Below are 14083 nucleotides of genomic sequence, written 5' to 3' on the forward strand. Positions count from 1 at the left end.
TCTGGAGCAGTAATGTAGTCTAAGATAATTATTTTGTTTGCCCTGCTAGATTTCATCGAAAGGATGTCCTGGATCTTCAGTGGTCTCCTGATGATGCTTATCTGATTTCTGGTTCAGTGGACAACTCTTGCATTATATGGGACGTTAACAAAGGTGAGAAATTAAAAGAGTAGATGAATTGTTTTTGGCTCCAGATTTTTTCCTGCGTCTAAAAAATTCCGTATTTGCTACAAGGTTCTGTACATCAGATACTGGATGCCCACTGTCATTATGTTCAAGGTGTTGCCTGGGATCCCTTAGCAAAGTATGTAGCCTCTCTTAGTTCAGACAGAACATGCCGTATATATGTCAATAAGCCTCAAACAAAGAGTAAAGGTGTTGAAAAAATGAACTATGTTTGCCAGCATGTTATCACGAAAGCAGATCAGCAACGGGGTGATGAAACTAAGGTCAGAGAGAGAGAAAATTCTTCATAATTCATCACAAAGACACAGTATTCCTGATTTCAAAATGATATTTATGCAGACAATAAAAACCCATCTCTTTCATGATGAGACATTGCCTTCTTTCTTTCGAAGATTATCATGGTCACCTGATGGGTCTTTTTTACTCATTCCAGCAGGTATTTTACCTTAAAACCTGTCTTGTTTCTTAGAACGTTAGGCTAGATCATCACATTGTTTATTACTCGGGTATTATTTATGTCTCTAAAAGTCCCTGTCATCACTGTGTTGCATTTCCAGGTTCTTTCAAGGTTTCACCCACATCAGAAGCAGTGAATGCTACCTATGTCTTTTCTAGGAAGGACCTTTCAAGGTAAGTTTATTATCAAACCACCATCTCTTGTTTGGAAGTCGTAGCCAAGTGACGTCAACTGCTTGAGCTTATGAATGAGATTTTTATAAAACAAGACAATGTCTCACACTATCTCATTTCCTTTTTCCACAAGCAGACCTGCACTGCAGCTTCCAGGTGCCAGCAAACCGGTTGTAGTGGTTCGTTTTTGTCCTGTTGCATTCAAACTCCGTGGTTCAAATTCTGGTACATATTATGTCATTTTAAAAGTTTTTTGTTTAGGACAGTAAAGCAAGGCCGTCATTGACGTACATATTTTCTTAAATCTGCTAATTTTGGTGATCTTAAATGGTATTTTGTATCATGCAGAAGAGGGTTTTTTCAAGCTTCCTTACCGTCTTGTCTTTGCCATTGCAACTTTAAATTCGGTGTACATATATGACACAGAGTGTGTCACTCCAGTTGCAGTCTTAGCAGGTCTCCACTACGCTGCAATAACTGATATAACATGGTAAAAAGAATATTACACATTTACTTCAGCGCTAACTAATTATAGCCCAATAATTATTCAAGGTTTCGAATTGTCATCAATAATCATTTGTTCAATAGGTCACCTAATGCCTCGTATCTAGCACTCTCATCACAAGATGGTTACTGCACACTAGTTGAATTCGAAGATAACGAACTAGGAGAATCCATCCCCATATCAGGTTTACTCTTAGACTCTTAGTATTTTCACTCTCAACCTTCCAGAATCCGATATTTGACCCATTAATTCAATTGCAGTTGGAAAGAAACCTGTGGACAGTGAGGGGAAAGAGCATGATATAGGGAAAGCTGATGAGCTGATGACCGAAGCAAGACCAGGTGAGAGCAAGAAACAGGCTGAATCAGAACAAAACGAAGAGAATAAACAGCCATTGCCGAGCAAAATTACAACAGATGGCGAGGAGAAAGAACACGTTATGCAGAAAACCGATGAAGTGATGACGGAAACAAGACAAGAGGAAGAGAAACAGCCAATGCAGGGCAAAGTTAACACACCTGTCTCAAACAAACCAGCGAGGAAGCGCATCACGCCGATGGCTATTGATCCCTAATGATAATAAACTAAGCACTACTGATGTATACATTTTGTTCCATCTGCTTTTTTCTACTGCTACGATTATCTTTCTCATAGGCTAGACATCAAATATATGAATTACACCGGTGGATTTTTTTGTTGCAAAGAACAGTAAAGAGGCCACATTGGAATTTGGAAGTGGATAAGTTTCTTTAGTCCTAAATCTAATCCTATGTGGCTATGTCTCGTCTTAAAAGCAATGTACATAAACTCACATGAGAATGAGATGGATGGTTAAAGTTTTATTATGCATCACTTAGTAATACAAAAGTTAAATTAGCTGGGCATCAAAGGCCCAAAAATCATACAAGTAAATGCAACAATTCGCGGCGAAAGGGATGTTGTGTTGAGCTATTTTGGCCCGTTTAAACCAATGTGTGAATAACACAGACAATAATTGACCGGTAAAAAAAAAAGCGGATAATTTCACCCTAATTTTTACTAGTTTCCAAAAACCTTTCTTTTTTTTTGTCCCAATAGCCGTAAAAAAGGTTAAAAAAACAAAAACCCAGAAAAACCAACTCTCTCTTCTCTCTCGTCTCGTCTCGTCTCCAATGGCTATCGCTCTCAATCTCTGAATCTCATCCTCTGTCTCTTTCTCTCAATCAGAGAGATTTCTCCATTATTCTTCAATTTTCAGTTTCTTTCTTTTCTTTCTTTTCCCACTTTCAATTAATTTTTTTTTTGCATAAACACTATTAACACCAATACACAAATATATACAAATATCTTCTCTCTCTCGGCTCCAATGGATTCTCCGAAACTCCCGTACTCTCTCTCCGCCTCTTCCTCCACCCCATTTGCTTCCTCCGCCGTAAAACCTCACCGGAAAACGGTCCTTTCCCGTAACTGCATCCTCATCATCATCGCCATGTCCTCTATTCTCCTCCTTCTCTTAACTCTCCTCATCTACGCCACCGTCTCCAAATCCTCCCACAACCACCGCAACTCAACACCCCAATCACCAACCTCCAAAGATAATCCTCCGCCGGAGACTCCTCTCCCTCCTCCCATCGCTCAGATCCGTCTCGCCTGCAACGCGACTCGTTTCCCAGACCACTGCGTCGCCTCCCTCTCTAAACCGGGTCAAGTCCCTCCGGATCCTAAACCGGTTCAAATCATCCACTCCGCGATTTCAGTCTCATACGAGAATCTCAAAACCGGCCAATCGAAAATCAAGTCTATCCTAGACTCATCCGCAGATAATAAAAACCGTACGAACATCGCCAAAATTTGCCTCGAGATCCTCTCTTACGCTCAGCACCGTACCGAATCGACGGACGTGGCCATGACGAGCGGCCAAATCAAAGACGCTCGTGCGTGGATGAGCGCTGCTCTAGCTTACCAGTTCGATTGCTGGTCAGGTCTCAAAACCGTCAACGACACGAAGCAGGTCGTCGACACGGTCACGTTCTTCGAAGGCCTCGTGAACCTAACCGGTAACGCGTTGAGCATGATGCTATCGCTCGACAGTTTTGGAGACGACGTCGTTTCGTGGATCCGTCCAGCGACGGAACGAGATGGGTTTTGGGAGAAAGCTGGGCCGGGTTTGGGCTCGGGTACTACGGGCGCAACAACGAAGGCTAACTTAGGAGTTCCGTTTGGTTTAACGGAAGACGTGACGGTGTGTGGGACAGGGTGTACTCACAAGACGGTGCAGGAAGCCGTTAACGCAGCGCCGGATGCTAACGGAACCGTTAAGTTTGTGATACGGATTAGAGAAGGCGTGTATGAGGAAACCGTTAGGGTTCCGTTTGAGAAAAAGAACGTCGTCTTCATCGGAGACGGAATGGGCAAAACGGTAATTACAGGATCGTTGAATGTCGGACAACCAGGGATGACAACGTTCGAGTCTGCAACTGTCGGTGAGTTTTTTTCCCTAAAACCCTATTTTTATTTCTTATTTTTTTCGTCAATTTAATTAAAGGAACATAATAAATGGGAAGAACAACATTAAAAGTCAACACAAATTTTTTTTTTTTTTTTCTTTTACTCTTGTGGTGACATTGATATATCTTTATAGTACTGTTTTAGATTTGGCAATTTGCTCTGCCACGTAAAAAGAATATTATTTTAGTTATTGATATTTTAATTTCAAGATTTTAAGTTATGTCGATTGAATGGGAGTGTTCCTGGTTTCAATAGAGACAGAACCCATGTGACATTCAGACACTTACTTGGAAAATCATATCCACTGGATCTTGTTAGTATAAACATAGTTCTTCTAATAATAGTAGTCTATATACAAATTTGGACATAGTTCCAAGATTTTTTTTTTATTTTTTGTTTCTTAATCTTAAAAATGTTTGTTGTTATTATATGTTTTTTGGTTTTGGTAGGAGTTCTCGGCGATGGATTTATGGCTCGTGATTTAACCATAGAGAACACAGCAGGAGCAGACGCGCACCAAGCGGTTGCGTTTAGATCAGACAGCGATTTCTCTGTAGTTGAAAACTGCGAGTTTCTTGGAAACCAAGACACTGTTTACGCTCACTCTCTCCGTCAGCTTTACAAACAATGTCGAATCCAGGGCAATGTAGACTTCATATTCGGTAACTCAGCTGCTGTTTTCCAAGACTGTGATATCCTTATCGCTTCAAAACATTCCAAAGTCGAGCAAGGCGCAAACAACGCGATCACAGCACACGGGAGGATCGACGCGGCTCAGTCCACGGGATTTGTGTTTTGGAACTGTTCGATTAAAGGAACAGAGGAATACATGAAGGAGTATCAAGCTAACCCTAAAGGGCATAAGAACTTCTTGGGAAGGCCATGGAAGGAATTTTCGAGGACGGTTTTTGTAAACTGTAATCTTGAGTCATTGATTAGTCCTGACGGATGGATGCCTTGGAACGGGGATTTCGGGTTGAAGACTTTGTATTACGGTGAGTATAACAATACAGGTCCGGGATCGGTTAGATCGAGTAGGGTTCCATGGAGTAGTGAGATACCAGAGAAGCATGTTGATGTTTACTCGGTCGCCAATTTTATTCAGGCTGATGAGTGGGCTTCTACCACTGCTTGATTTTTGTAAAGGAAAAAAGAGGTTCTTAGGGTTTTATAAAAAAAAATGTCATGAGAGGTCGTCATTGTAACTTTTTGTTGTAGTGTCAAATATTATTAGTGTGGTATTATCGTTATCGCTCATTGAGATTCATAGTCATCAACCAATCATAAAGATATAATTTTTTGAGTGATGGAAGAAACCACATAAATCATGTCATAACAGAAAGTTTCGAAACTTTAAAATCTTATCATACTTTTTGAGTGGTTGAATACTCATAACTTCTTAAATTGATTTTTGAGTGGTTGAAGACTCATAACTTCAAGGGAACTACATATAAAAGGTTTCAAAGGATAAAAAAACAAAGCTACTTTGTTATTTTTACCTTATGTGAAACACAAAACGAGGACAGTGATGAATAGCGTGACACACAAAACCTACGGGGGTCGAAGGAGAAACATGTTCTTTTGGTGTGAGAGAGAGCAAAAGAGATACTTATATTTATAGGTCGGAATCAGAACTCTTCTCCTCCTTTGGTGGTGCATACTGCCTGGTGAGACGGGATCTTTCCCATGGGTCCAGCGGCACTCGAGGTGGCGGTTGAGGTGTTGCTGGTTTTGATTGCCTTAGTTCGTTCTCTCTATCGATAAACCTGCACCAAGAAGAGTATAACCAATTGTTAGCTCACCAAGGAAACTTCCTAAAATTAGAGAATCCAGTACCGGTATCTTGAAGTACACATAAACCAGATAATGTTTGATCTTATGATCATTGTCCATTTCGTTTTTCATTGCAGCTAAGGAAAACTCTAAGCTCAATGTGCTTCTGTGAGAAGAGAATGAACAATAAAGAAAAGAAGTGTTGTTTACTCGATATAGGCCATTGGTGCAGCATCACCAACACGTATACGAGTGCGAAGCATTCTTGTGTATCCACCAGCTCTATCTCTGCAAAACACATACCATCCATATCATGAAACAGAGTTGAGAGTACCAAGGAGAGATCCAAGATGAAAAAGAAAAACAAGGCTCGAAGATTCTCACTTGTATCGATAAGCCAATTCTGTAAAAATCTTGTGAAGTACATCATCTCCTCTAACAAAACCACCAGCTCGCCTTGCTGCAGCGAGTGTGCCCTGTAAATAAATCATTTCATCACCGACATGACAGTCATTTTTTTGCTATTTATCTCGACCAAAAAAAAAAACTACTTATCTATCAGAGAAGCAAAAACAATTCGTGAGCTTATAAAAACCAAGATTAGAGTACACTTGAACACAATTACAGTTACAGCTATGGTGTCTGATGATTATACAAAAGAGTAGAGAGAGTGGCTAATTTATGAACTGATGATTACCTCTTTGCCGAGTTGAACCATATTATCAGCAAGACGACGGACCTCTTTAGCCTGAAAAATCAAATGTATGGTAATGAGATTGCATTGTTAGGACAAGACACTGCAACTTGTAAGAGTAAGAGGGATCACAGATTGTCTCATTAGCTGACTATAAACCCTAGCTAAACCTCAAATCAATGAAAATGAAGAAATAGGAATTAGTACCTTTGCGACAGTGGTCTCAATTCGCTCGTGTTTCACTAATTGAGAAACCATAGTCCTGATTACATTTGGATTCGAAACAAAATGAGAAATCTTAAGCAATGTGCGAAGAAGAACATCAAGGATCGATAAGAAAGTTTATAAGAAGAAGAAGGAACCTGAGCATGGACATACGGTGACCAGCTGGGCGACCGAGCTTCCTGAACTTGGTCATTTCTGCGACGGCGAAAGCGATCGGAGCATGGGCAATTTGGGAAGATGAAGAAAAGAAAGACTCTGACGAAGGTGAACGATAAACCCAGCAGCAGCGGAACGCTCGGGTGAATGGATCCTTAACTTTAGTAATGGGCCGGATCTTCTCGATTTTTAGCCCAATAGAATAATAATACTAAAATTTATTTGCTTCTCTCTTTGTTTCCACGTATGTATTGTTTAATCAGAGTTAAGCGTTGAATTGACATGCCTAACTTTGTCCACTGACCGTTGTTATAAAACACAAAACAGTCCCAAAGAATAAAAACACAGATTCCGATTTTCAAATATTGTGGGCGGTGTGTCCACCCTTCTCTCGTTCGTATTGAGAGTCAAAAGGCCAGGTCTCAAAGTTGGACTCGTTGTTAGTTTATGATATTAATCTACATATTTTAATATTTGTAGTATCTTCTGTAACGATGATTATATGAATAATAGCAACACTTAAAACTCCAAACACATGCACCAAAAGTCGTTTGACGTATATAGTCAATAGTGTTATAAAGGCAATAAATAACATTTAAATGGTTATAGACTTATAGTATTATTTTCTGTATTTAATAAAAGTGGTCCGATACCAGCTCATTTATGGGTTTCTCAAGACCATTCAAAACTTTAAGTTTCTAGGAATATTAGTCAAATACTTTACATATTCGTAAATGAAAAGAAAAGAAAAAAAGATCTTGAGAAAACGAATGTAACATTACATGAACAAATAAAAACCATGTCTTCTTTTTACAAAAGACAGTTGATCGGTTCAAATTTTGTTAGTCAGACTATAGGTTTCTGAAAAATTATAATGGACTTTTGAACGCAAAAAATAATACCACAAGATGAGGAAAAAGATAAAGATGATTATGACTTACATATATAGGCTTATGTCTATGTCGTGTATCATGTATTCGAATCTTCTAAAGACGAATTGAAAATCACATGTTACATCGTTACAAAATTGTGGGTCGATGGGAACCATATGACGTATTCATCTCTTTTTGACAATTTTGGACCTATTTATTACCAACAGAATAATCATCAAAAATCGTATTTTTGAAAGAAAAAAAAAAAAGCAATTCCATATCAAATGATACGAATTAACAATATGATTGGAAAATTCAAGAACATCATTATTTTGATTTTTACTTTACAGTAATAACAGAATAATTTGACTACAATGAATTGAATCTTCTTCTTTTTTGTTTTTTTGTTTTATATTCACTATTCAAAATTTCAATTTGTTTACAATTTCTCACTTTTTTCCCAAGGAACAAATTTTAAAGAACGAACCCTAATTAAAGTGACTAAAAAAGAATTGATCAAAACGGCATGATATGCGTCGTTTTGGTGTCGTAAGCCGAAAGGCAAGATCTTAAATTCACCTTGAACACCTTTAGAAGATCCGTTAACATTCGTCTAACGGCGGGAGAGCAATTGCTCTGTAACAGTAACAGAATCTTCGTAACTCCGTTAGCACTCGTAACGGCTTCCAATGCTTTATCCTCTTTGAAAAGATAAGAAACACTCCACAGCACCGTCACGGCGTGCTCCGTCGCCGCCGTCGACACTTTCATCAGCTTTTTAACAACCGTTTTCAAACACTCGCCGTCTCCGCCGCAAATCTCTGATCTCCCTTCCTTGGTGGATGCTAGAATCTCGAGAAGCTTCAGACATTTCTCGGTGACTGAAACGCTCGACGCCGTCGGATCTGATAACAATTTAGTCACGTATCCGATGAGTTTCTCTCGGATCAGGTTTAGTTTCACGCGCTTCGGTGAGCTAATCGCGATCAAACACGATAGACTCGATTCGATCAAGCTCGAATCGGAATCTTTACTAATCGATTTCATTAGCTCCGTCACTAATCCATCTCTCTCAGCGATGAAAAGCTTTGATTCAGCGTCGACGGCGATGAACTCGAGTAAACCGGCGCAATCAATCTTCAATTCGACATTCCCGGTTCGAAACAAGAAGACGATAACCGTTAACCGATCTCGACCGTTGGTTAAAATAAGATTAGAAAACCGTCTCCGATCTGAGATTTTGGTTCGAACCAAACTCAGAATCTTAACCGCCTCTTGAACAACCAGCGATTTCGCGGCGGAGGTGGTTTCGAAACCGTCCTGGTCAATCAGATCCACGAGAAGCCTCACGAAATCATCTTTTCCGGCGAGAAACCCTCTGTTATCATCAGATTCTCTCCCGAATCGAACGATCTTAGACAAAACCTCGCGATCGTCACGCTCCTCTTTCTCGATCTTGACTCTATCAATCGCATCGGAGATCTCGTCTCTCGTCGGAGCAGCTAACTCCGCCGACGATTCAACACAAGCTCGACGACGAACGGAATCAGACCAAATCTCTATCAAACGCTGAAGAGTCCGATTAGGTATGAAATCCTTGTTCTGAAGAATCTGCATCGTCGCGGGACAAGTGTTGTTCCCGCCGTCGAGCCACCGTTGGATACTAGCTCGATCGTAAGTAACACCGGTGCAAAGACTCACCGGTGATTTCATAACGTCGAGAGATATAGGACATCGGAAGAACGTAGGTACAGTGATGCAGAGATCATCCTTCCTCATTGCTTTGGCCGTTGCTTTTTTTTTTGCCGATTTGCTCCAAAAGAGAGAGAGAGAGAGAGAGAAGAGATTGTTTATGGTTTTAGTGCGTGGGGTTTGGTTTAAAAGATGAGAGAGAGAGAGAGAGAGAAAAAGAGAGTCAAACTTTGGTGACGTCAAATTTTTTCACTTTTTTGACGAGAATTTTTGTATTTTTCAAATATCTTTTTTTTTTATAAACTAAATTAAATGAGTAAATCGAATAAAAACTTTTTCTTTTAACGTATATCGAATATAACTTTTATTTTATTTTTCTCTCTTTATGCTATTACTAAATAACTATACTACAAAATTAGAATATTATTTTAGCACACTCCAAAACGTAAAATGGATTTTTATTTTCTGTTTCACTTTTGGTCGTTGGTCAAAGAAGTCTTTCGGCGCGTTATAATAGTATTAGAGATTTATTTTGATTTTCAATCACAGCCATATGTGAATATTTAAAAATCTAATATGTTGGAATTGGACGGTGAGGATTTGATTTGAGTCCACTTTAACGTCTTAAGAACGCACCGAGTTTTTGGGGCGGGTGTGCAGTTGCACGTTTGAGATTTGTGGAAATGCACAACTTTTTATTATTTATTATTTTATGACCCTTTCAAATTTAGTCATTTTAATATATCCCCTCGTTTTTCTTATTTCTCAGTTTTTCGTCCTCGTTTTCACATTTGGAGAGGTTCGTAAAATCTTTAAAAACGCGTTATTATACAAATTATTTAAGAGCACGGATATTTTTCAATAAATATATTCTCACCCAAATATTTTGTTAACCCTGATTGTTTTCTATAATTAGGTGAATCATCATCACACTTTTTACAATGTCAATATTTTTATGTGAGTGGAGATATATATAGTCTCACCTTTCATGGTAGAAATGATTTCAATGGTTGCAATATTGCAATTTTGTGCTAGAATTTGACTTCTATCTAATTACAAAATTTGCCATTTTAGTTATTTACCTAAATTAGTGAAACGTTAACAAGATCATGTATTTTCAAATTAACCCTTAAGTATGTATGATGGTATGCTCCTGTAAATTTTATAAAATCTAGGCACAAACCAATAATATCTAATAACATATGGAAAAGATATTACGTAAAAAAGAGAAAAGAAGAATATAAATGAGCAATTTGTTCAATTGACCGGACAGATTCTATGGGCTATATTGCAGCTTTTGTTGCTCCTCCACTTCTGCTTGTTTTTTATGTCCGCAACTAGCAATACATGACGTGACGTGACACTTACATTAAACCTTTTATCCTCCTCGATACTTAGTTTAAGATTGTCTACTTATGTTCATTACAAGTTACACACCCTTTAAGATTTTACAAACCTTGGTGTTAATTTACTACCTCTTAAAGTTAAGTACCATCATTTTTTTAAAAACTAATTAACCGTTATTTCTATGATTTTATCTTTAAGTAAATGTGTATTACAAGTCTAACATCAACACCTGTTTCATACAAATGCTTCCAAGTCAAAGTTGAATAATGATCATCAACACTAAACAAACATGTGTGTTTGAAATTTAATAGTGAGTAGCAATATTTTCTTTAAGAAATATAAATAATAATCGTTAAACTAATTTGCTTGCACGTGAGAGGCTGCGTGTTTTGGTTGATTCAAACACTTACGTCCCGCACGTTTAAGCTTTTTTATGTTTTGTCTACATGAATGTCAAACATCAAACATGAAAGTGTGAAACCATGGATTTGTTTAAGAAGTTGAACTTGTAGCTTCTGGATTTGGACATTTGGGAGTAGTAAAGTATTTAACACACGTTTAACTCTCACAAATTTTATATTCTCATCTACTTTTAAAAAAAATTATTTGCGGGAAAATTATTTCAACATTTAAATTGGAATGATGGATCATGACGCTTTAATTTGAAGTCAAAGTCAACAATTCTGATGTTAATAAACAGTTATAGTCCCTGTTAGAAGTTGGTAAAACGTATGACTAAATTTGAATGTTAATTACACAAATATCCTAAATAAGAATTACTTATATAATTAGCATGCATTTGTTTTTTTTTTCTTAACTATTTCAATTTTTTCGTGAAGATACATCAACATCTTTTTTGTTGGAAAACAAAATATTTATTCATACATCATGCTAATTTATCCATGTAGCATGCAAAAAAACAAAAAAAAAAAAAGCGAAAACGATAGTGGAATTTATGGGCTTTAGTAGATTTGGTTTATGGGCCTCTTATCCTAAATTTTAATCATATAGGCCCATTGAATTTGTTTCGTCCTCAACTGTTAGAAAATTATTTACAGTATCATTCTATTTTATATCTTTAAAAGGTCTAAAGGCAAGAATTCCGTTTCACATGCCTATATGCGAATTGACTGGAAAGTACTTAAGTAATTCAAAAGTATAATTATCGTTAGTATTATACTCTTTGAAAGAAAAATATAAACAGGTAGAAAGTAGAAATCAACGCTCTGTGTTTGCAGCGTTACATTTTCCAGAAGGCAGAAAGAAACTGCATGCCGTTTTCACTTTCTTAATGACACAAAACATAACGTCTAGATTGTCCTTGGGGTGGTCCTTCCTGAGATTTAGAAGAGTTGACGTATTAAGTTGGCGAGATGACCGAGAGAAGTGACCATAGCACTAGCACGTGTGCGATCAGTGTTCTCTACTGTGTTGGTCAAAGTCAAACCATAACCAAGCCGTAGCGTATTTATTCTACTATGAAAATTAAACAGATATATCTTTTCGACAAAACATGGACAACAATTTTTACCCCATAGATGAGAAAGTTTGAATAGTAGTAGTAGTTCTTTTTAACGATTAAGTAAATGTTCATGTGTAGTAAAAAAAAAAAAAAAACTGGATATGTAAATGATGTGGATACACCGAAACCCATTAAAATCTAGAAGGTTGAAAATATAAATTGTGAGCTTATTTGTACAAAAAGGGTAACATTAATTCATCGGAAAATCAAAAAAAAAAGTAGCTAACGAACTTGTTAGCTCACCAAATCGTCCGTGTCTTTTCCCCCTTCATGGCTTCCACCTACAAATATACATGATTCAATTTATTAACTCAATTAATTACTAACTTTTATTATATATCTGCCCTATGGCTTTGAAATGTTTTCAAAACTTGTTTCTCAACAAGGAAAAATAAAATAATACCACAACATATACAAAATATAGTTGTAATTTTTGGGGTACATTTAGCAATCAAACATATGTTTTTAGTTGATTGGTCATAAATTATTATTCAGCTACCTATATGATGTATTTTTTTTTTTTAGTGTCCCCGTCGTTTGGGGTAGATAAACGACATCAACAATATTGATCCTTGCATAATTTTTATACTATGAAATGAAATATGACAGAAAGGGTATTGCATTCTAGAATTTAGTACGTCTGTAAACTCGAGTATATGGATGAGGCTTTTTTTTTTTTTTTTGTATGCCAGCCATGGACACGAGATTTGGTGCGACATATCATGTGAATACTCTCCATCATGAATATTCATGAGTCTTGACCGTGACTCGACTCATGAGTCATGCCTCACACCACCTTTACCCCGACCGTTCCGTACGCCATACGCGTATTCATGTACGTAACGTTGATCTTTTCACAGTTCTATATATTTTATCACCCGTATAGTTAAACGCGATTGCACGTGTGCATATATTATATACTATATTTTTGTTATAAATAAAATAAAGAAACGTTTGAGGTTCGGATAGTTGCAAACTAATGAGAAAACATATAATTTTCAAGATTAGTAGTATATATAACTCAGTTATACTGAAAAGTGGACTAGTTCGTTTATTCTGATAATTTAATATGTAACGAAATTAGAGAAACAAAATACAATAACATGACTTAGTAAGTGGAAGTTGTATAATTATCAATTTTCAACTAGTTTATAGGTTTATACTCAAGAGGGGTTAATGCAATTGGCAATGTCGTCGGCGTTGGAATTTTCCCATAGTCTTAAATATCATATCATATAAGTTGACTTAAACTGTGCAAGCAACCAAGATTCATATTACATGGCTGTGGCCAGTGGGAGTGATGGTTACGTTTTAGGAAACTTTTTTTTCGAGTGTCATGTTTTGTTTATTTCATGATTGGATAAACATTTACGGCGAGTTGAATATCTAATATAAAGAAATTTTACTACTTTTTGTATCTTCTCGATGCTACCGTTATAGTAATTCTAGTCGATTGATAAAACAACTTATACATTATTCTAAGATCAAGTATACAATATTTTTGTTGAAAATTCTATAAAAACGCATCGCACACAAACATCTTTGAGCTATAATTAATAAAGTCGGAACACACTAAGTACAGAATGGCCTGATCTTTTTGTGTTCTGCATATCACACAAATACATTTTCGCGTTTGGATTCATGAGACAAAAGTTAATGGTGATGCGTCTTGTGTTTATTACATAATTTACATTCATCACATAACAAATGTCGGTCAATGTCTTACTAATCAGTTTCTATATATAATTATGTGACAAAGCACACCCAATTACGTACTATTGTTTAATGTTCATCTATATATCAGTTATGATACTACGTACATTATATTAATCAATGGTTCATAACTATACTTCACTAGAAACCTGTACAGCCAATCTAGGGATTAGCTAGCTAGATTTGTCAGTCAGTTTCGTGTTGCCCTGAAGTAAAGTTATTTGAAATATTATTTTAATAAAAGAATGAAATTAATAATAATGGAGAAGTACGATTGCTAG

At 36.9% G+C, this 14083-nt stretch overlaps 4 protein-coding genes across 5 annotated transcripts in view; 2 read left to right on the plus strand and 2 right to left on the minus strand.

Moving 5' to 3' along the window:
* Positions 1-2016, plus strand: part of LOC104762619 (chromatin assembly factor 1 subunit FAS2-like) — a 3589-nt gene extending 1573 nt beyond the window's left edge. The window contains exons 5-12 of the mRNA XM_010485946.2: positions 50-153; positions 235-449; positions 526-622; positions 744-816; positions 953-1041; positions 1165-1306; positions 1405-1505; positions 1582-2016. Of these exons, the coding sequence (XP_010484248.1) occupies positions 50-153; positions 235-449; positions 526-622; positions 744-816; positions 953-1041; positions 1165-1306; positions 1405-1505; positions 1582-1895 (1135 nt within the window). The 3' untranslated portion in view covers positions 1896-2016. The remainder of the gene's footprint in view (positions 1-49; positions 154-234; positions 450-525; positions 623-743; positions 817-952; positions 1042-1164; positions 1307-1404; positions 1506-1581) is intronic.
* On the plus strand, positions 2285-5124 carry LOC104762623 (probable pectinesterase/pectinesterase inhibitor 64). The gene is made up of 2 exons (XM_010485950.2): positions 2285-3783; positions 4258-5124. Exons 1-2 carry the CDS (start codon positions 2667-2669, stop codon positions 4941-4943), a joined length of 1803 nt encoding a protein of 600 aa, XP_010484252.1. The 5' UTR covers positions 2285-2666; the 3' UTR covers positions 4944-5124.
* LOC104762622 (50S ribosomal protein L17) lies at positions 4797-7686 on the minus strand. Of its 2 annotated transcripts, XR_763536.2 has the most exons (8): positions 7598-7686; positions 6638-6955; positions 6483-6537; positions 6279-6329; positions 5966-6057; positions 5792-5869; positions 5308-5574; positions 4797-4935 (listed from the first exon to the last, which is right to left on the minus strand). XR_763536.2 is itself a non-coding variant. In XM_010485949.2 (7 exons), the coding sequence occupies exons 2-7, from the start codon at positions 6691-6693 to the stop codon at positions 5424-5426; spliced, it is 483 nt and encodes a 160-aa protein (XP_010484251.1). In that variant the 5' UTR covers positions 6694-6955; positions 7598-7686; the 3' UTR covers positions 5176-5423. The 2 variants fall into 2 exon arrangements, 1 of the variants encoding a protein (XP_010484251.1); XM_010485949.2 differs by lacking the exon at positions 4797-4935 and having other exon boundaries at positions 5176-5574.
* LOC104762620 (U-box domain-containing protein 27-like) lies at positions 8045-9307 on the minus strand. The gene has a single exon (XM_010485947.2). It carries the CDS (start codon positions 9305-9307, stop codon positions 8045-8047), a length of 1263 nt encoding a protein of 420 aa, XP_010484249.1.

The sequence above is a fragment of the Camelina sativa genome, chromosome 18, assembly GCF_000633955.1.
Source record: "Camelina sativa cultivar DH55 chromosome 18, Cs, whole genome shotgun sequence".
In the NCBI taxonomy this organism is placed as follows: Eukaryota; Viridiplantae; Streptophyta; class Magnoliopsida; order Brassicales; family Brassicaceae; genus Camelina; species Camelina sativa.